This window comes from Athene cunicularia, assembly GCF_003259725.1.
Source record: "Athene cunicularia isolate RWA chromosome 4 unlocalized genomic scaffold, athCun1 chr4_part3, whole genome shotgun sequence".
In the NCBI taxonomy this organism is placed as follows: Eukaryota; Metazoa; Chordata; class Aves; order Strigiformes; family Strigidae; genus Athene; species Athene cunicularia.
Window position 1 is genome coordinate 11,089,453 of NW_020799100.1, and position 23,078 is coordinate 11,112,530.

Consider the following 23,078-nt stretch of genomic DNA (forward strand, 5'->3'; position numbering starts at 1 on the left):
AACTATACTTTAAGAGTGTTCATTTTCTTACACTGGCAATTCCCAGTCACCAATCTCAAGCAAGATAGCCTGACACTTTTAACCATATAAATACCATAATTCTGAAATAAATATAGGCTTCTGCTTGTTATTGCTTAAAATTCAACAGAGGATGCATCATAAATAGGCCTTTAAGGAAACCAATTCTATTATTCCTGCTAGCTGGGGCAATGACTACCATAGTGAAAGTAAAATTACTGCCATTAAATCAAGAAACTAATTAGAATCAGATCATCAAGTTCATTTTCTGCTGGAGATTTGGTCTACTGGCATGGGGTAGAATGATTTACTCAAGAGTACATATCAGGGCTGAGCCAAGTCTGTTGGCTTAGCATATTTCTGATATTCAAGTTGCCTGAAAGAAGCTCAGCAGTTCAAAAAGGCTCACAGGCACCTGTGTTAGCTAGATATGGGCTAGCAACTCTCACTGAGAGGAAGGTTGGGAACACGCAGATCTGGAAATCTGGCTCATGCCTATGTATGGACTCAAAAGGAATCAGGTTTTAACCTTCCTCCCCAATCCCAAGTGGACATGAAGCCCTCAGAGGCCTGCATCAAAACCAGACACTATTTTTGCTTTTACCTTTCTTTTTCATTATCAAGAGCCCTCCATCCCCAAACTCTGACAGCAAAGATCAATATGATATCAAATGGAAAGGATTGGTCTGTCTATGTTCAAGCTCCTAAAACAGAGAGAGAATAAATCTCTCTAGTTCACATAATGAGACATGAACTGCATTTGACAGTATTTGTGAGATACTCTTTACGCTGAAAATCCTCTTTCATACACAGACACTGGAAATTCCCTATGCACATCATCATCTAACCTGTCTGCCAAACTCAATGTCAGCTTCCTACTGCCTATCTTTTCCCTCTGTAGGTGGTTCAGCAACTCAAAAGGCACATAATTCTATCATAAAAATCCATCAGTGAGCTTATTAAACTTCAGAAAAAAGCACAGAATATTTCTGATGTTGTCCATACTTGATAATGCCATGATATGGTGATTCACTCCAAATGATAACAACCAATTAGACAACTTTTCATTATCAAAGAATAATAATGAAAAAGATAATGAATAAGAGGATGGATCTTGCCACAGCAAGAGGTGCCACGATTAGAATCCAGGACCATTTTCTGAACTGTCAAAATAACTCATTAGTTTGAAGTAAATTTGGAAAGATTCCCCCAAAAGTCAACCTATAACTAAAGAAAACTCATTAATAAGTCTAATATCGATCTGTCGGAAGTGTATGGTGGCTTTGCCTTTCACTTTGAAAGCTCTCCCCACAGCAACACACTGGGAATTCACCAGAAAGGTCCATGGGGAAATCATTATGCAAAAATATAATAAAAGGAGAGAAGAAAATGAAGAAAAGCTCAGACGTTTACTCTATGGGTTTCTGAGCTTTTTTTTTATGTTATGTTCAGGAAAAATACCCAGTCTGTCCATCTAAGGGAACGCATTATCTCTCAGAAACACAATGATAAACCACTGGTCTTGAATACCCAACTATTTAAAGCATCTCCTTGAAGGCACCTACAATAACTCTGCATGGGGAAAAAGTAAAACAAACTGCTGCCAATGTGTACACAAGGATGCAGACCAGATTTAAAAATGTATCTTTGCATGCCTCTGAAAGCAAGAGGATCACGCATTGGAACTTTCTTATGCTCGAGTTGCTGTTGCAAGCAGCACTGAATCTATTCAGACACAAAAGATCAAGACGACTGTGAAAGATGTGGTTTAGAGATTCAGTCCCATGCCCTCCAATCCTAGGTTTGGGGTCAGCAAAGAGACAATTCCAGGTGAAGCACTTTGAGAAATCAAGAGGAGATGTAACACTTCTCCACTACAAGGTTTACTTCCTCGGTAAGAAACTAGTCACATGCCTGGTCAGCCTCCTCTCTGCTCTTCAGACAGAGAACTTCCCACAGCTGTGTCTGCTCTCCAGCAGGCCTTTATGTTTCTGGTGAGGAGTTTGGATGCTGCCATATAAATGGAAATATATACATACGTACATTTATGAGTAGATATTTTATAATGCTGGCTAATGGAATGTTATTGCATCTTCAGATGTTCTCCCATCAGGTTATTGCAATTTCTTGCTACTGAGAAAGGACTCGCAAGGAAATCTGCAATCTGGGTGCAGTTTGCATCGAAATGCACCCAAACATGGGAAGGTAGCTGTTTGTTATTTATCACCACATCAGGACACACAGTGAGTAAGAATATTTATCCAGTTGAAAGTGCAAAGCAAAATTAGGAAGGTAGAGCATAGTCATGCTAACTGGAATCTAATGGCTAATACCATCTTTTGGCTAATACCAAACCTTGGAAATGCAGCTGTAGCTTCTTCACAATTGCAAGTGGTAATTTCTGCTTTGCATCTCATCCTAAGGACAACCTTTCCTTGGGTTACGCTGGGGAGAGCATACAACACTCTCCAGCAACTCACAGAAGAAACACGTTGTACAAAAGCCTGGCATAAAAAGACACTTCTCATGCTCTTCACAACCAGGATCTTCACTCACTGGATATTCCTCCCCAGGGTGGTTACCAGGTCTGACCAAGATGAAAGTATGCCTGCCTACAGAGATGCTACTGTGACCAAGGACAGGAAAGTAAGAGAGACTTTCTTTTTTTCACAAAAGACATTTAGCTCTCTTTTCTCCACCATGAAGCCCAGTGAAAAATGCAGATATTGTGGTTCCCTGCTACCAACCAAAGCATAGTTAACAACAGCTACCTACAAGTACAGGTCTACATTTTCTTCTGTCTGAAACTCAGTGTACACTTTTAACATTTAATTTGTATGCACACTTCTGATCTTCCACGGACATCAGCCAGTCTCTAGCAACTTTAAGTAAAGATCCTAATTAGAAATGTGAATTAATGGAAACTGAAAAACATTTTAAATACAGCAGGCTCTAAACAATGCCTTCCTGGGATGCTGCATTTCCTTTGTAATATTTTCAAACTATCCACTCTCATCAATGATTTATGGTGTCTAGGTGCTACTTGGCAGTACTTTCCATGTCTGTTCTGATAAAGAAAACCTTTATTGTATCTTAAACTGACAACAAATGCTTTGAAATTTCATAAGTTCTTATGTTTGTTCTTCATATTTCCGGAGTTTTAAAAAAAACAACCTCAAACTACCTGCCCTTTTATATAGAATAATGCTTATGGGCATCTCATTAATGAGTCACATTAACTTTCTCCATGTTGTGATTTAACCCCAGCTGGCAACTAAGCACAACACAGCCATCCCCCTACCCAGTGGGATGGGGGAGACAATCGTAAAAAAACCTCTCAACTTGTGAATTAAGATAAAGACAGTTTAATAGGACAGAAAAGGAAGAAAATGGTAACAATGGTGATGATAATAATAACAATGAAAGATGCAGTAACAATGCAATTGCTCACTACCCACTGACTGATGCCCAGCCAGTTCCCAAGCAGTGGTCCCCGGCTGGCTTTCCCCCCCTACTTTATATACTGGGCATGACATCAAATGGTATAGAATATCCCTTTGGCCAGTTGGGTCAGATGTCCTGGCTGTGTCCCCTCCCAATGCCTTGTGTCCCCAGCCTTCTCGCTGGCTGAAAAGTCCTTGACTCAGTATAAATACTACTTAGCAACAACTAAAAAGGTCAGTGTGTTATCAACATTATTCTCATAATAAATCCAAACCACAACACTACACCAGTTACTAGGAGAAAAATTAACTCTATCCCAACTGAAATCAGGATGCTCCATCATCAGAATACACTTAATTCCCTTGGCCTCACACCATAATTCTCCAACTGGGTACTGAACCTCACTGTGACAGCCCAATTAGTTCTGCTGGCAACATTAATGAAATTATGATTATTTGAGAAACATACCTAACAAGTATGAATTATTATGCAGCCCTCTGGTTAAAAGGGCTATTAGAACTTTAATACAAGGAAACATCAAAAAGCATTTACTCACACAAAGGAATTCAACATTTGTGTTTAAATTTAATATAACATATGATAAAGAGATGAGCTGGAGTAAAGCCCTGTCACTGCTTCTCACACAATAGTATTTATGGCTCCATATAGGACCAACTCCATGACATTAGCAGATGGAAATCTTAATACCTTCTGACACAACTGGGTTGAGCCATCTATTATCACCCACAAATCCTTCAAAAACAAATACTGGTTTAAATAATTATGCCATTCAACATATTAACTTCCTAGACACCAACAAAGGGAACCACAGTGATAAAATGACATGTTTTAGGGAAGACCAGTGAAAAGAATTATCTGTATCCTGGGCTTCAAACCAAAAGCCTTTAATATTAGGATCACACTTTCCACTGAACAAATGTCAGAGAAATAAACTTGATAGAACAATATATTTTCCACCCTCTGAAATTATGAATTTTAAAAAGGACCAAGAACATGAAACTACAAAGTCTTTAACCTCTATGGAATAAATTCAAATACCAGGTCAGTAATAATCTAATGTCAACTGTTACTATAAAAAAAATGGATGATGATAAATAATGAAGTATCAAGCTGCCAGGGAGGTATTTAGTGGGAACTGTGAGGATCTGTGTTATTCTCAGTTGTTCCATGTTATTCTCTGTGTATCTTGATTAGAATTTTAAAGAAAAGCTAATGTTTCTCCCAACCCTATTTCACCATCATTTACAACCCTGAGCATGAAAACTGTCAGCCTACCTCTTAGATTGTTCCAGATACTGATCTTGTTCAGCTTGGGTGCTTGCTAGCTTTTTTGAAAGCTTACTTTCTTGAGAAGGAACATACAACATAGAGCCATCAATGAAAGGTGAATCTTTGTGTTGGAGAGGTTTAGTACACCATGCATTTTGCTGATCTAAATGGCATATACTTTCTTAATTACATCTTATTCCCTCCGTAGTGTTGACAGCCTAAGTCTCATTGGTATTCAGCTGACTCCCACTCCCTGCCGTATGGGTAACTGCCCCTTCAATTCGCAGTTGCACACCTCTCTGATCACTACTACAATTTGTATGGTTGGTAAATAGGAAATAAATGTTTATCATGTATAAATTATTTTAGCTTCTTGTAGCAAACTAGGTGAAAAAGAAAATAGCCAGCACCAAGCAGTCCACTCTCTACAGAACGACTGAATCCTGAAATATTTGAACAATATGTAGGCAGGCCTGTTTATTCCACTCTGCTTTACACTCCACTTCATCAAGGCATTTACTCTTCTGCCACACTGTGGATCTATCTCATTATGCTGGCCAAACTTTCTTTATGTTATAGGTATAGCTATACATATGTATATATATACACAACTATAATTTACAGGTGTATTTGTAGCACAGAGGTCTCTCTTTCAAGAGAAACAAGATCACTTGAGCGGTTGACGTGTGCTGCATTTAATCAAACATGGAGGACAGTATCTCTGCCCTAAAGATCTCAGCCAAGCTGAGGCCTTGGCAAATCAGTCCAAATACAGCACGATACGATAAAATACCTCAATGACTCAGATGTGACAGACAAGACGCTATGCATCCCAGAAGTGAAGAATAAGCCTTTCTTCATTAAAAAAACCCCAAACAAAAACTTCCCTGAATAGAAAAAAAAAACCAACCACACTGTATTAGCTAACCTGAAAAAGCAATATTAAACCAAGATCCCAGGATAGAGAAGAGCTGCTTTTATCATGACGTGCCTATTGAAATTGGTCAGTGAGCTACAGCAGCTTTCATCCCCTGCAATACAAACTTCTTGCACCTTACTGCCGTGACAGCGTCCCTCCAAGGCTGCAGCTACTCTACGACGAGCAGAAACAGGGAGGCACCGGGCTGCCCCCCGAGCCCAGTGCCCGGCCCTGCCGCCGCCCGACGTTTTATTTGCTGTTTATAAATAACTGATGGCTTCTAAGTTACTTATCCGCTGATGTTGTAACAAATACATATTTTTCACTGTGAAAATTAGCTACTATCAGTCATATCTGATACTATGAAGCATTTCTAGTTCAGCCAGTCAAGTTATTTGATGAAATTCATCTTCTTCTTAACCATCCATGTGCTGCTTGTGCAGCTGCAAATTCTAGGTCAGCTGTGGGCTGAAGTACTAACTGATTCTCTGTTTGAAATTCCTATTGTTTTTCTGATATGTAGATCAGATCTTTAAATAATCAGTCTCCAGCCTGATTGAATCAGTGGTGGTGTAATGAACAAAAGAGTTACTTAGTGTTTATTAATGGTGTTTATTAATACTTAAAGTTTAAATCAGAACAATTCTTTAATTTTTGGGACCATGTTAAAACAAAGAAAATGCTTGGACCTAGAAATACGGCACTAGAGATTAGCTTTAGAAGTCTAGCCTGGGGAAAGAAGTCCAGAACTTGGTTTAGGGGCACAGGATCTTTACACAGTGCACAGGACTGGCAGGAATGTGGCATGTAAAACAGGCAACATAGCCATTTCCTTACAGAATATGCTAAAGTCAGCACCTTTAAAGTGAAGTTGCCTAAACCCCAGTAACAAACACCAAGTACAGTGGCATTTCAGGCATGACAGAAAGTGCCTTTATCTACCTACTGTTATCACATTGGGTTTCCTATTTTTCTGATGAAGGAGCCATGACTGCTGCAAGCATCTTTCCAGAGTGATGTTGCCCATACATTCATTTACTCTCCTTACTTTATAGAGTAGGGAAGAAATTTGAGCAAATTTTTTCAGGACAAAATTATTTAGGTCGTTAAATTCAAAGGAAGAAGGGGTATTGCATCATTCTAATAAAAATGGGTAAAAGAAGTAAGAACCAAGCTTTAAAATAAATCTGTTACATAACGGGTAACTATCTGAGGTTTGTTTTGTTCCTAGAGTTTGGATCTGGAAAGCATTTTTTCTTGTTTTCACATTAGGAGCATGACTCCTCATTTGAGAGCATCAGCTGGCTGATGCTTGTTTTGTTTTTTATTTTCTAGACAAAATCTAAGTAGAACAATGAAGTCTTGCATTCTGAGTGGTGAAGAGTCTTAATCTGAAGGCAAAAAATACCATTTTTTAATTATTTTTTTGTTTTCATGGATGATTTTATCCAAGTGTTCTGTAATTCACTATAACTTTGAAAGGAAGGCTGTGCAGAATTCATTGCAAATGTTCAGTGATAATTGTTACTGAGCACTTACCAGCAGATCTTAATGTGAGCTCCTTTGATCAGCACTAGTGCTTTGAAGGGTGTTGTCTTGATCCAATGTGCTGATTAAGTAGTTGTTTCATCCACCTGTTGTGGTAGCTAAATTGGGTCTGAGTTGAGCTGTAATAGTCCTCCATATGTCCCCCATTGCTATAAGTAATCCAGTCATTCTTCCTGTATAATTAAATCTGTTATATGCTTTTGTTTTTATTTGCAGTGCTTCACCATGACGACTGTCGCAGCAGATAGCTCTGGTAACTATGAAAAGTAGTGGATGGAATTGAGCCAGAGTTATGGTAGCTCTGGTTTGGACTTTGTAAAAAATATCTTTGAGCCCTTCAGTGAGGTGGAAGAAGCTTTCTGGCAGTAAGAGAGTGAATGACCTGAATTGTATTGTTCCACAGAGGGTTGCGAGGGGTATGCTGTGCCAGATAAGTTGGAAAACATGCTATGGTTGGCAGGCCAAAATCATGTAGGTATGTAGAGTTTACCATGCTCGAGACCCATCTTTCACAGCTTTGAATCAGTGCAGTGGAGACTTGAATCAGCAAAAATAAAAATGTAGAAATTGTGTACAGTGTTCTTTCTGTGCAAAGCAACAGAACATTGGTATGCTGACTAGATCTGTGTTTTGCACTCTGAGGATTTGCTGACAGCTACATGCAGAAGGGTGTGATTTGGCCATGAAAACCCTTCCTTAGTAACCATGGGATGTTGAAATTCTGTTGGCACATTAAAAAAAAATCTGTAAGGTTATCTTGACTGAGTTACCATGTATGAAAAGTAGTGGGGCCATGAAATAATTTTTCTGAGGGCACAGGGAAAGTTTCAGAACTTGAAATACTTCAGAGGGCTAGCTAGTACCTTAAAGCTGCATCAGATGAGTGATAGAGCAGCAGGACCAACTGCCTTAATGTTTTGTCAGGTTTTCTTCTGTCTCTGTGGGGTTCTTTGTCATTTTTCTACATTTTCCTTTTCTTCAAGTTTGGTCTGGTAAGTACTGTGAGTACTTGAAGAGATTAATACTTTTAAAAATCTCTTTTCCGTTTTGGAGCTTGTCAGCATATATAAATATATTAGCTTTCAAGATTAGCTACCACACTTTTAATACATTTTTAAAATACATTTTTAAGATACATTTTACCATCTATTTAGCTGTTACTCTTTTAAACTGATTCTACTCAGTTCAACTTGATCAGCTGGCATGTATTGTATAATTAACCTTGTCTATACTTTAAAATTGACAAAATGTTTCTTTTCCCGTTACAGGTCTAGTAGAGATGTTCCTCCTGTCCCTCATCCATCCAATACTTAACTGTGTGATGGGTTTTTTTTTTTCACTCTGCAGTAATAACCAGCATCGTTATCATTAGGAATCCTTTTAAAATACTGTTTAGGCATGAAATCCCAATAGTGCAGGATAAAATTTGCTGTCAGATTTGTAAATGTACGTGAATGTAAACCCTGTTTATCATAGCATAGAATATAGCATTACATATCAGTGCGTCAAATATCTGAATAAAGAGATGACCGTTGCCTTGGTGTCAATTCATGCTACATTGATATACTTAAACAGCGTCTAATAGATTTGACAGTTTTGCTTTTTTTTTTTTTCCCCCACAAGTGATAGGTTTTACTAGACCTTTTTTTTTTTTTTTTTCTGGAGGTATGTTTTAAAAAAAATTATTCCATGTGTAACCATTGGAATCCTTATTTCTGTCATCAAAGAGTACAAGGTAGGAGGTATCCTTGCTGTGTGTGTAGAGTTTTTTTTAATGTGTTACCATTTTTTATCTTTACAAGGTTAATGTTTTATAAAATTATGGAGTCTTCTGAATGCTACCAGTTAAATGAGAAACTAGGGAATAATTCTTAGGAAAATATTTTGAGAAATGGATCACTTTCCACCAGTATATATCTTACCAAGAACAGTATATATAAATAATAAAAACTATAGAAAACCTGTCATGCAGGTGTCCCCATAGGGACATATTATTTCCTTGTATAAGCACACTGAATTTGCTATTAGTACCCTAAAAATTCGAGAAGTCAGGTGCTTCTTGAGTATGCTCAGTATTTTGAACTGGGACCATGCTGTATGCATCTTGCTGTCAGTGGCAGCGACATTTAAGAACTCTCAAGTCTTTTGTCTTTTTCCCAGCTATTCTCTTTCACATCTTTGCTGTTTCCTCAGTTTCTGCAGAACTGAAGTTGTATTGGAACAAGCTGGAGAATAGAGAGTTGATATAGATTTTTTTTTTTTAATTTCCCCTGTTCCACGTTGTTTTTCACTTGGATCAATACCCTGAGACAGTTCACCTGAGGTCCCAAGAGTATTTGTACTGCCACAAATGAAGAGGCTATGCAGGGCTGAAATTAAGTGATGGGGCTGAATGAGGGAGAAAGTAATTGACATTAAGTGAGCATTACAGATAAAATTGAATGTGTCAACAAGCTCTAAGCAGTAGTCTCAGTTTTTCTCAGTGTATCCTATATTGTCATTGAGTGGGGTGATTAGCAATGAGCAGTATGACACTTTGTGAGGAAGCTTGCTCAGCATTTCCTTCTGAAATAGCTCATATCATCTGTGTAATCCTGTGGCTTGGGGTTTCTTTTTCCTCAACAGGCAAAACTCACATTCAGCTGGAGGATTATTTACTTTCCACTTGGTTTTTCTGCAGTCCTGCTTTCTTTACAGTGTATGTTCAAACCTACCTTTTTTCATTGTAGATGAGCAGTCTGAAGTAGCGGATTCTGTGGCTATAGGAAGAGATGCCGTAGGAAAATGGATTGATCTAAAAAATAAAGCAGCTGCCATTAAGCAAGACAAATTTGTCATCAAAACTCATGATGGTGAGTTCAGTAATTTTAATAGAGGTTATAATTCTTGTTTCTTTTTAAAGGGGTTGTAAACTTTTAACTAAACTTAAATTTTATATACAAGCTATTAAAGTTAAGCCAGGTAATTAGCCTGGCTTAGTTAGCCAGGTCATTAAGTATGAAGTTTCTCTTTTATGCTTTCTTGGAAAGTAGTTTGTCTTCCATAACACACATGGCTTTGATGCTCCTGACATAGTGATGTTATCCTAGCAATACATTACCACAAGATCTAGATAAATACATTTAAAAAAAATATCTACATTTTAAATTTATCTGCAATCCTAAAAATTTTACTGGACTCTTTAGTTTTTCCCTATTTCTCTGCAGCTGCACAGGTCCTAGGAGTGGGTTTTTTTTCCCCTCCAAAATAAACATGACTTCAGAATTTGTTGTGTGAAATGTTTTTCCCCCTGTTGATCAGCTGTGTTAATTACTGAATTACTTGTTTGCCATGTTTTAGTTCCTTTCCCAAGCTGAGGGAGGCAGCAGGGCACCAATTTTGGCAAGAACAATGGAGCAACCAACACAATGATATAGTGTATGGAGGAGGAGAGGGGAAGGGAGGAAGGAAGGATGCTGTTTGCATGTACTGGTTACGCAAGCAACTGTGAGAGCAGATGGTGGGGTGCAAGTCCTGCTTAAGTCTTTCTAAAAAGTGGGTCAGAGATACTATTTTTAATTTAAAAAAGAGCAAGAAAGCTGTAGTTGAGCAAAAAATAATTGAAGCAGAAGGGGAATCTTCAATCTATATGTATATGAAAAGTGGACAAATTCAGAAGTTCTGTAGGTCACCTGTAAGACTGACTGACCAGGGAGATCTTGCCTAGATGCTTTGTGGCATTGCCTTTGCATAAAAGCGTCCTCAAACCACCCATATATCATAGGGAAACATGACCTAAGATAATTTTTAGGCTATTCCTAATTTCATAGCTCATTCACAAGTGGTGAGTCAGTGTTATAAATTCCTGACTCATCTCAGCATTTATCTTTCTATAACTGGTTTTCTAAGACTGCCATGTAGTCAAGTGAGAAGACAGTTAATGTAGATCATCTCATCTGTAGTAGAGAGGCTTCTGGTGAGCTGCCCTGAGATAGTCTTCCTAAAATACATCAGAATCTTGTGACCATTTGATTCACAGAGAAATTGAAAAGGACCTGATGAGTTCAGATTCACTGAATGAATGATAAACAACAGTATAACATTGATGAAGTTTCCCATCTCTGGAGAGCTTTCCCTTGAAAGTTACACTTGGGAAGATTTTATCCTCTTAATCCATTTCAGCTTTTTGTAGTTCTGCGCAAGGGACTTTGGTTTCTGGACTTTGATGGACAAGGAGAGTCAGAGTGGTCACTCAGTCTTGAGTAGCAAGTTCTGTTTCATTAGCTTGTGCTGATGTATGAAGTGAAGCATTGTCTTCTGTCTGCCTGTCCAGTCACTTGTCAGCAGCTAAGCACTTTACAGGTACATCGTTGCAGTGCTTCCAACCACTGTCAATATGTAGACCACAACATAAGGTTCATGCTTATGCTTCTTCCATGCAAACACAGTATGCTGTCATGTGATTGACAAGTTATCCCCAAATTCATCAGCATCAATTAGCTATGTACTACATTTTTAATTGCAATATTAACATGCAAAAAATAAAAAAGCACAGCAACCTTGTATACTGACATCTATAAATGCCTGCTTCTCTTTGACTTAATAATTCAGTACTCAGTAGCCCCCAAGCCTCTTACTATTTTATGAACTTGGAGATTTATTTTTTAAAATACAATAGAAGCTGAGCTCACCTAGAACTAGATTGCTACACAGTTATTCCCTTATGGAAATTCAGCAAAATGAATGATATATGCACTGAGCATCCGTGGTACTTTTGAGTTTGTCTTTGGGTAATAAAAAAATAATTCTTTTTATTATGTTACTACTGATCGGGTTAAATGTGGGGGAAAAAAAATCGTGTTTTGCATATGGGAATGTCCGAAGTAGTCATTTTTGTGGACTGAAAGAAGAAAAACCTAGATACTGGCCACAAGAGAAGTGAGAAATTTTTGTCATAACTATCTTTCTGTCTTCCTTTTCTCTGGCCACTTACCCCAGTGTTGTAGCAATTAGCTGTTATTAGACAAATGCATCACAAAATGACTGTAAATTCCCAATTCTATATAGATTATTCCAAAGACCATCTTTAAAATTTACTACAGGAAACTGCAGTTCTTCAACTTAGATGTATCTGAAAGTTCAAGTGGGATTTTTTAATGCTCTGACTTGTACTGTATTCAGAAATTTGTTCTCACCTTTGTTTGTAATGTGTCTACATTAAACATTTTGCTCCTCTAATTTTCTGCAGTGTTACCACTACACTATTGCTGGCAAAAGTGAGAGAGCTTTAGTTGTTTATGTATGTTATTTAGGAGCATAGTGATGTTTGAGCAGCATCAGTTTTGTGGCTGAAATACAGTCCAGTCAATATTACCAATTTAACCATTATTGATATTATGACAGTGGTGTCAACAAGGGGAAATCTAAAAGTAAAAAAGGCCAGTGTAGATACAGGCAAATAAATACTTGAGGTTCATGTTGCTAAGGTGAAAGGCACTGGCATGTGCATGTAGACTTGTGCACTGAGGGAAGTATGTGTTTCTGCATCAGATTTCTTTCAGCTTGCCCAGAGTATTTCTGAGTAGATCTAGTTTATTATTCACTTTATGAACAAAGCATTTAATTATTCACTTACCAAATAGTATTTATTAAACACATTAGTAGTCTTTTATTTATGACAATTTAGAAAACATCCTACTGCTGTGTTTTGAGAAGGGAGCAGGTATCCAGTCTATACTGTCGCTTTCTTATTCCTGAGCTTTTCAGCACCAAAGCTTACTGCTTCATAGCATGTGCAGGGTGTGGGATTCCTGCAGACCTAGTTAGGCCCTGAGATTCCAGACTTTCCTTCTGATTCTGTAGTAAAATAGTATGAATGTAGGCTAGGTGGGGAAATTCCAACCAGAAACATCTAAATGGAAACACCTGCTTGTAAAGAAAGTTCATTGAGTTCATTAATACCTTTATGGAACTGGGAAGGAATGAATTCCTTCTGAAAAACATGGATTCTGCAAGAGAATTCAGACTGTTTATATCAGTTCTGTGTTATTTGACAAATCTTTCAAACTATGTTTGCTGATTGGCTGTCAGCATGATAATCTGAGCTGCTGCACTCAATTGTACAAATGCAATTTAGATAATTATGAAAATGTTATCTTGAGATGTGGAGTTAAAATCTTTCTGAAGAGTAGTTATCAGTTACTGCCTTTCACAGTTATCTCCCCTTTAAATGTTTTACATATTTTTCTTCTTAAAATAGAGTATTAGTAGAGCATGACAACTACAAAATGCCTTCCTATTTTCCTGTTAAATCAAAGTTAGACATCAAAGGAAAAGGAAACTCAATGAGGATTTTCTTTATTTCTCTCCCTCCACTCCTATGGATTTAAAATGTCATTCTTAAAGATGTAGTTGCACACAGAAAGCAAAATCTTTGCAGGTCACTTAGTTATAAGCCACATAGCAGGGTTTAGAATGTAGACATAGAGATTAGTTTTATCTCCGTTGGTACATGCTGAGTGCCTCCTGTAATGAGAGCAGCTTCATGCTCCAGTTTGTTGTGCTTTACTTTCTAAATATTCTGTGCTTCATGACCTTACTGCTGGGTGATACATGACTCTGACTTGATGTCTGTTCTAGTGTCTGGCTTTGTTGCTCTTGTCACCTGTTCCTGCTTTATTCCTCTCCAACAAAGAAGATGTGGGAATACAGGATTCGGGGCAACCAAGCATCAGCAAAATGTACTTCTGGAACTGTAATTGGCACTGGCAGGGATTCTCTGTAGACAGACGTGCAGTGACATTTAAGTCTGCCACCACAAATGGAGATTGAGCGTTCGAGCATGTCTAGTTCAAAGATGGAATGGAGGGAATACGTGAAAGACACAAGGAATAAAACCATCCACCAAAGCAGATGCATAGATCCTCTTGTATGCATCTCTTTTCTTTGAGCTGAGGGACAGGTTAACCTCGTATACCTAGAAGAAAATCTCAAAGTGTCATTGTGCAGTTAAAAGACTATCTTTTCAGAATTTACCCGTGTGCTGACGTTTCTCATAATTTTTTTGTTCTTGTTTCAGTAAAATTATAGTCCTCGATCTTTGATAATTTTTATGCTTTATGAGCTTATTTACTGTTGAATGTGGATTAATATCAAACAAGTAAATTTATGAAATTGGTTGTGCACTCAAATTTAAAAATTGCTGTTCTCTTTGCTAGTGTTTCTTCTAATGTCTGTAGGTGCAAATGAGCAAATGAGTGGGTGTAGGGCAGCACACGATTCATGCACTATTTGAAACCAATTCTTAATTAAAAAGCGTTTCTGTATGTCAGGAGAAACTTAAGTGACTTAATTAGGCTGGTATTAAATTGTAACAAAATATTGAGCAGACACCATACGTTTAACTTATGCATTTGAGTACTCAGTATATGTAAATGCTTTGTCTAGGTTGTGGTTTTTTTTTTTTCCCCCACAGTAATAACTTCTAAATCTTTTTATTCATTCTATGGGCAATGTAATGAATATGCCACTATTATATTAGTCCAATCAAACCCAGTGTGGCACATGATTTACACTGTTTTACAGGAATTCTACATTGCAATTGTAAGGAAAATAACCCGATGACTGAAATGGTAGTTTCCACTCAGATGTTTATGATCCCACGCAAGAAAAGCTTTTTGTTAAATTGTATTTTAAAGTTTTGTTAATTCTTATTCATCTCTCTGTAAACTATCACTATGTCTTTGTCCTAAGTCAGTTTGATACCTCATCTTCTAAGGAGGAACAAATTGCTTTACGATGCTTGATTCTGAACTGTGGTAGTTTCACTTAAATTGCATCTCTTCCTTGCTGTCTAAAGCAAAGCTCACTGATTACTGCTTTGCTTGGCCTTAACTATATACCTACTTATCCTTTATACAGATTGCATTTCTGAAGAGATACTGAGTTTCCTTGCAAAATTCCACAGCTCTGTCTTGTGTATTTGAGATTAAATTAATTGCAGCATATTTAGGTGAAGTTTTACATTCATATTGTTCAGTGGTTTAAGAATTTGTGGTTATGCCAAGGTAGCCCACAGGACTGGAATGCCAATGCACTAGCTGTCAGACAAGCACCCTGAGGTATGTAGTGGAATACGCAGTGCCTGTCTAGGAAAAGTAAAACTGAATTTAATCACTGAAAATTAGTGAAACAGGCAATATAGATGATTATTTAAATGATATAATCATACTTTCCAGCTAAATGGGCAGTATGTTTCTGAATACTGTGAGTTAAAAAAACCTGACCCTACCTTATGTCTGTAGTCATTATCAGTTGTCTTGACTTTGTGTGTTAGCACTAGCTATGTGCAAAGGTGTTCAAAAGACTTCTAGTAACGCTTATTGTAATATTTCTCCTCATTTCACCTTTAATTGCACACAGTTTAGTTGTTTAAACATTAGTGTTTAGTTGGGCTTCAGTAGTTGCATAAAAGCAAAATCTGTGTAATAAAGGTAGAGGTACTCTTCCTGTTTAAATAGTTGAAAACAGTGGTAGCTCTTAAGGACACATAGCACTACACAGCATCATTACGTGCTGATGCTCTTGAAATACTGTATTGATTTGCTATGTTTAAGCCTGTGGAAAATGTCCCACAAAGCAATTGAATGAAGTTGTAAATCCATCCTTACTTGCCCATTTGAAGTATAATCTCTCAGTTTTTATTTATTATTATATGCCACTAGGAAGGATAAGAACAGATAAAAGAGTGAAAGATACTGTTTAAACATCATATAAAGAATTTAGGAAATGGTCATTGAAACTTCAGAGGAAGGTATTTTCTAATATAATTGCATTTCCTAAAAAAAAAAAAAAAAAAAAAAAAAAAGGTGTTTACCAGAGTTAGAAATAAGACACTGCCTCTAATTTTTCAGTGTCTTATGAATTACTCCTTAGTTTCTAGATGAGTAGCTCTCTTTAAATGTTAATTCATTTTGGTTTAGCAAATTTCAGTTTCAGATAGGAAAAAGCTAAATCTGTATTAGTCAGTTATTGAAACTCAGTTTATTTAATGTCATAGTATTTAAGTACTTGCTTTACTAATTTATTTGTGCTGTATCATTAAATAGTCTAATTCTCTAGGGTTCTTATCCCTCCCCTCTTTGAAGACTATTCATGGAGACATTTATTGTGCAAGTTCCTTCAGTTATCATCCAAATTTTTATTTAAATTCTGCACCGCTCTTATTACAGTCATTGCCTCTAGGCTTGACATTGGGTTTGTTTTTTTCTTAAATAGATAATACAAAATCACACAAATACAAGACCAGTAATTCTTCTCTTTCCCTGATACGGTAACTGACACTTTTGTTTTGTTGATTTATGCCTCACAGAAATTACTGAATTATTAGATGGAGAACTGGATGCTCTCTGGTCTTTTTGCACCATTAAGATAAACAAGATGCGTCAGCAGCTGATCTCTAAGCAGGCAAATGGTTGCAAGTCAAGAAAACTGCAGCATGGATTCACAGCAAAGAAAGCAGAGACAAGTGACTTGAACTGCATTGTTCCTGATCGGCTAGTGAACACAATCCACCTGAAAAACATCAGAGAGACTGTTAAACAGGTACTGCAAGGAAGAAAACAAAAATTAGACTTTTGCCTGTGCTTTTGGGAGAACCACTGGGGAAAAAAAAGCTGTAATATAAGGATCAAATCAGCCAGACCTTATTGATGCCATGCTCAGGCCTCTCAAAGAGATTTTTGCTTGATATCTCAAGATTTTACTTGTCATGTTTTTTGTGAGACACTACTGCAGAACTGTTGCTAGTAAATAATCAAATCATTGTAAAATAATGTCTGGTGATGAAATAATGATTTGTGTAATTGAGTGAGCCTTGGATACTCAGTTATTGGAGTTCACAGTAAGCCCTAGATCAACTGAAGAAAAAAGGCTTGTTTTCTGGTTGTGTTTGCACCTGTTATTTATAGAAGTATTCTGTGTATTATTTGATTGTGGAGTCTTTGTGAGTCCAGTATTAAAAGTATTCCAAAGACAAAACTTTCCTCCTGCTCCCAGCTTTCTTAGAGATTAGGTAATATTAAGAATTAAAGCATGTCCAATAGAATCTTGGTGACATCAGTCCCTTTATTAAGAAGCAACTGTATCATCTTTGCACAATTGGAAGTGCTCCTCTTTTCTTCCCACCACAGAACAGGTGTTCTGACACAGCTCCTCCTTTTGGCTCTGCATCTCAGAGTCTCAAGACTGGTATATTTTTGAGGCAATGATACTTGAATTCTGGCTTTGTGCTTGCAGATGGATTTGAATATGTGGTTATGTAGATTTGAGTAGTGACCATTACCTATAGATGCTTTTACCCATAAATCCGGGCCTTGGCAAATGTCTATAATTTGTTTGAAATTGGTACAGAGTATCAGTGCCTGGGAAGGTATTTCTGATAAAACAAAAAATGAGCTTTAAATAGTAATTCCAGTCATAGATTTTGTTTTATCTCTATCACATTTGCTGGCTTTAATTTATTGCCATATATTATACTAAAAGTGATAACATATTCCTCTGCAGACCCTGTGCCAGGTGAGCAGGGAGTAATGCTTTTACAGTCAGTTCTGGCATGATGATTATTTGAGGCTTCCTGTTTAAATTGTTTTGATATTTCAGCAGTCTGCATTCTTTCATTGTATTAATCTTAACCAACCCACCATGCAAATTTTGTAGAATTTTTACTGCCTCTCTATTACCACGTTGTAAGACAAATACATTTTCTAAGAACAGTAACTTCGCTGTGTCTATTTGCTTCTGTCTTTACCTCCGTGTAGTACCATTTTTATGCAGAGACAAAGAAATCAAGAAAGAAGACAGGTGGGCTTGAGACATAACTGCCTAGGATTGATTCCACTGCTTTTGTAGCAACTTACTGCATTTATGTAACCAGATGGAATCTGTGTAAATCAAATCAGATAAAATTATTGATATTTCATAAATGTACAAATAGTAGGATTTGTATAATGCTATTAAATACACTTAAGATTTCATGGTGGATAAACTAACATAGGAATTAACGAGTAGTGCTGTTTATATTACAAAGAAAACTAGAATTTTGCTTGTATCCTGACTCAGAGCTACGTATAGATATTTGAGCTAATTGCTTTAGAGTTTATTTACACCTTAAAATTTGTAAGATAATCATAACATCTATCATTGAGATTTAAGGCCTTACATATACTGTTAGCATAGGAACACTACTGTTCCTATAGCTTCATTACAGACAAGCATTTTGGAATTATTGCTGATTAATGAATTTCTGTTACTGAGTTGTGATGATCAAGTATTTGAGATGTGGAGTAAAACATTTAGCTTAATTGAGCCTTCAAGAATTAGTGTATTTGCTATTGTGGAAGGCTGGTTAGCATGCACAGGCTGGCTTCCTGAAACATCAGGTACTCATTAAGCAAGAGTAACTAATGGCTGGTGATGCTCTGAACATATTTAACACTAGCAAAATACATTCAGATTTACATTGGCAAAATTGCACTGAGCATCCACCCAGGGTCAAATGAGTTATACTAATTAAAACATTTTTTTTTTCCCGTTATAACTGCATCCTCGCAGTTGGTTTTGGCTGATCACTGATGTGTTGCTTGGCAATCACATGACTTCATATTTTTTTTTACTGTTATCGCTTCTGTGGAAGAAGTCAGTAATGTCCATGCAACCTCAAACATCAGGGAAACTTAGCCTGTTACAAGAAAAAATAGTATATTACAGAACTGTGCTATAGCTCTGAGATACAAGTAGATAATTTTAAAAAACCCTGATTTATCAGTGCTGGAAGGGATAATACCTGGGGAAGAGCAAATATATTTAGTCTGAAAGCATTCAGACAGGCTCATCAAGGTGATATTGTGACAAAGATTATAAAAGAATTTACAACTGCCTACAAAAGCAAATTTTTGTCTTTAGACAGTATCTATAGCTGTATTTTTATTGATTGTTCTTGATGGAGTGGCCATCTTGATAGGACAGACATTGCTCATTACAGTCTCATCTTCCAGGTGAAAGAAGCTCAAATCCATGAATCTTCAGTATGCCCTGACTGTCAGGATAAGAAAGCAGAGCTAGCCAAGATAACCTTTCTCAGACAAAAGAAGATTCTAATGGAAAGTGCTTTAATCCAAGCAAAACTGGAAGAACAGATTTACTCCAGAGTAAGCAAATGTTGTTAAAAAAAAAGTTGTGGTACATTTTATACATACTGTAACTAAAGAATCTGTCAACCAGATTTCCCCCTGATTTATGACAATGAGATCAGATTGACCTGAATGAAAGTCAGAATAGAATTTGGCTCCATATCATTAATAAAATGCTTGGGACTAACATACCCATGAAGTCGTTTGAGCTTGCCTGATTTATATAAGCTGAAGGTCTTTCCCAGGATTTCTGCACAGTTTGTTTTCTGATGGGCTGTCCAAGACAAAATGGTAAATAACAAAATGATGTGATAGCAAGTAACTATGCCCATACTGGTCTTCCTTACTCCTCAATTGGTGTAGGAGTCTTGGAGTAGGACACTGTGACATATTATGGAGTATAAGGCTTTTTAGATACATTGAGATTTCTTGGAAGAACTGTCTTCTGTCTGTGTCTGTTATCACAAAGATTCAAGCTTTATTGTTAAGAAATACCCCTGGAACAGATGGTAGGCAGTGTAAGCTGAAACTTGCAGAATTCCTTGGGTCTTCTGTGGCTGTTCCTCTGGATGATCTGCCTCCTGAAGGAAGAACTCTTCTCTCACTTTTTGAAAGAGAGTCAGATTGAAAGCTGATTGTTTCTGAGCGATGAATAAGTAATGCTTCTTGAAGCCCCAAGATCTATCTTTGTGAGCAGGGTGAGAATTTCTGCTTTGTACCACATGCTCTTCTTTTTACCTGATAATGCCAGTCTCCAGATTTTTGACTCTCATTCACTCAATATCCAAGATTTGTGAACTTCAGCCTCAAGTGAGGCTTCACTTTTTTCTTCTTGTTTTTCTCCCAGCTTCCCTGAAAAGGCCAGCTGCTTTTTCCTTCACCTCCTTAAGAAAGCTAGCTGCTTTATGGGGCAGACTATTGGTGACACTGTTCAACAAAGTTTTTTAATAGGATGCTTTAAAAATTCAGCAAAATTTGCTGATGCCTGCTGCCTACCTAGTTGCTTTTGAGGGACTGGATGTAGCTGTCAATGGTAGACCTGTGATACAGGACATGAGAAATGGCAGGAATACAAAACCGAGTAATTTCCATGTTTCCTTTTTATTTCAGGATGTGCTTACACGTATAGGAGAAGCACTCAGAAGCTTTCCCAAACCTTCAGAGAATCCCGCGAACTTATGGCAAAGGCTGAAAGGTCAGAAAATGTAAGGTCTGAAAGTAGTAAACATAACTCAAGGACACAAAGAACTGGGAGAGTCTTCTGCAGGCAGTCACATACTGAATGCCAGCGATTGTGGATATAACTTCTTTTGTCAGTGATGAATTGCATGGTGGTTTAATATTCTTGCAGGTGGAACCAGATACACCCAGCATGCTGGCATCTGGGTTATGAGTCAACCCTTTATTCTTCCTAAATGCAAGTGTTGCAATAAATTGTAGTCCAGCTATATACATTTTTCAAATTATGGAAGCCAACACTTTCTATTATTAATCTGACAAGTAATAAGTATTGTTTTTTGTGGGATTGCTTCTGGGATTTCAGAGCAGCTCACAGATGCTTCCATCCATAAGAAAAATAAATGATTCCATTTTTTGGGCAGGGAGGTAATAATTACTGGATTTCAGCTCAATCTTTGCCCACTGTCTCATGTTAAATTGAAAGTGAGAACCCCAGGTGGAGGAGGAAAAGAAGGTTGCAGAGTAACTATAGAAAGGAGTAAAATGAAATGGGGTATTTATAGAACTGAAATAGCGAGACTATAACAGAAATTAATCAGCAAAGCTGAGGATGCCAGCAGGACAAGAAATGATAATAAATTAAACATAGAACCCATATGGGATAGGTGTCTAGGAAGAGAAAAAATAACATCGATTAAACTTGGAATAAGATGCCAAATAATATTTTTGACCATTTTTTGAATATATTTTGGAATTTGTTGTAATTTTCTGTGATTTTTTAAGATGACAAAGTCACTATCTTTCAAAGAATATATCTGGGTGAAAGATTGGTATTCAGTACACATCCAAATAAAATGGCTGGGCATCTTGGTGGGTTAGGCAGTGAAATCATCCTCATTGTGGCCTCAAAAGATGTATGCTGATCTGTGGGTACAAATACAGCCCACCTTTTTGATTACTGCTGACAGCAAGAGCTCGCTGCATTGCTCTTGCAAGCGACCTTGTGGTCGTTGGACTTGTTTGAGTCATAAAGTTACTGACTCTCATCAGGATCCAGTTTCCTGACTTCTGTGCATTTAGATCTCTAAAGGCTGTGGAAGTCTTGAAGGAATATCATTATCTATGAACTCTTACTGAGTTTTTGTTACAAAGCAAATATGAATAAATCTTAGTGTTGCATTTCATTTTCCCATTTTGGGACAAGAATATATATTGTTGAAGTTGGTTTTGTATTTTACACCCATGTCATTATTTTCTTTTGTAAGCTATATATTGTTTATAAGAGTGCTTGAGGGCTGTTTAGCCTCTTGTTTTCTCTTCCCACAAATCAGTGGCAAACCTGAAAAGAAATGCTAGGATATACAGGTAGATAGGCTTACCTATGTTAGCGAATATCTGCATTTTGATGCTTAAAACCGACCTTGAATGATTTCACTGGGAGTTGACCCCTGGTCAAGCCCCAAGTGAAAACATAATGCAGCCCTAAGTTGCTCAAAGCTGGCTGATCTCACTGCTTCATTGGCAGTTTATTCTTGTTTCTTGTAAACAGCAGGTTTAAAAGTCCATCGAAAATACTCTCCTTGGCTTTAGCTTTTGAATTGTCTGTCACTGCAGGTTACATAGCTTCCCATTATTCAGTAATCCTTAGAAATGTTTAAATCTCTTAAATCTCCTACCTTCCAATCTTACAGACCTTTTCTTTATGGATACTCCATCTCTGTTCATCACTTTTTTTGGACTACACTCACTGTTTCTCTCGAGTCTTTCAAAGTCTCTTAACTTAAGCAATCTGCTTAACACTAGGCAAGGGAAGCCTGTTTCTCCATGTGAAGTCTTATAAGGGCTGTCAGATATAGAAGTGGTGATCAGGAATTGAATCCTTTGAAAATGTAATTTTGTTGTTATTGCCAATGAACACAGCTTTCAGCCCTTACAAAAAACACGGAAAGTGAGTTCCAGGACTCTAAATATAGATTGATTATTTTTATGAGCAAAAGAAGACATTTTGATATCTTTTGCTTTCAGTGCATAGATGCTTTCTAGAAATACTGGAATATTTCTTTGCAACTCTTGTCAAGCCTTTATGTAAATACATTGAACTATAAGCTATTTGGGTTAGGCATCTGACAGTATTTGTCTCTAAAATAGTATTCATACTTGCACAGCACAGTAGCTATACAGTTCTTGTGTTACAAAGATAATTCAGCACCTCTGAAAATCAAAGCATATTTTGCTTATGTTTGTTGCATGTATGTTCCTACAGCTTACTCCAGTTCTTTCATTTTTTATCAAGAATGGTTCTGAGATCTGAGTGTTTGTCTTCTGCTTTCTTGTATCATCTATTAGGGAAGTACAGTGGAATGAATGATCTGAGTCTTTAAATGATTTATTTTATAATCCTGCAGTGTTTGGTACTAGAGATCCAAAACTTCTGACATGGAGGATGTCAAGAAAAAAAAAAATATCATGTCTCTTCTTTTCCTTTTTCCCCCTCACGGGACGTGGCCCTCCCC

General features: G+C 37.1%; 1 protein-coding gene across 8 annotated transcripts in view; it reads left to right on the plus strand.

Moving 5' to 3' along the window:
• The first annotated feature begins 6,346 nt into the window (after nt 1-6,346).
• Nucleotides 6,347-23,078, plus strand: part of C4H8orf48 (chromosome 4 C8orf48 homolog) — a 115,596-nt gene continuing 98,864 nt past the window's right edge. For 3 of the 8 annotated variants that reach the window (XR_003398403.1, XR_003398404.1, XM_026848439.1), the window contains exons 1-6: nt 6,349-7,694; nt 8,144-8,211; nt 9,949-10,071; nt 16,569-16,801; nt 19,252-19,404; nt 20,497-20,581. Coding sequence is in view for 6 of the 8 variants with exons in the window: in XM_026848439.1 (XP_026704240.1) it covers nt 7,669-7,694; nt 8,144-8,211; nt 9,949-10,071; nt 16,569-16,801; nt 19,252-19,404; nt 20,497-20,581 (688 nt within the window). In the remaining 2 variants the exon portion in view is untranslated. Of the gene's footprint in view, nt 7,695-8,143; nt 8,212-9,948; nt 10,072-16,568; nt 16,802-19,251; nt 19,405-20,496; nt 20,582-23,078 lie in introns of all 8 variants that reach the window. The other 5 variants (XM_026848438.1, XM_026848437.1, XM_026848433.1 and 2 more) reach the window with 4 other exon arrangements.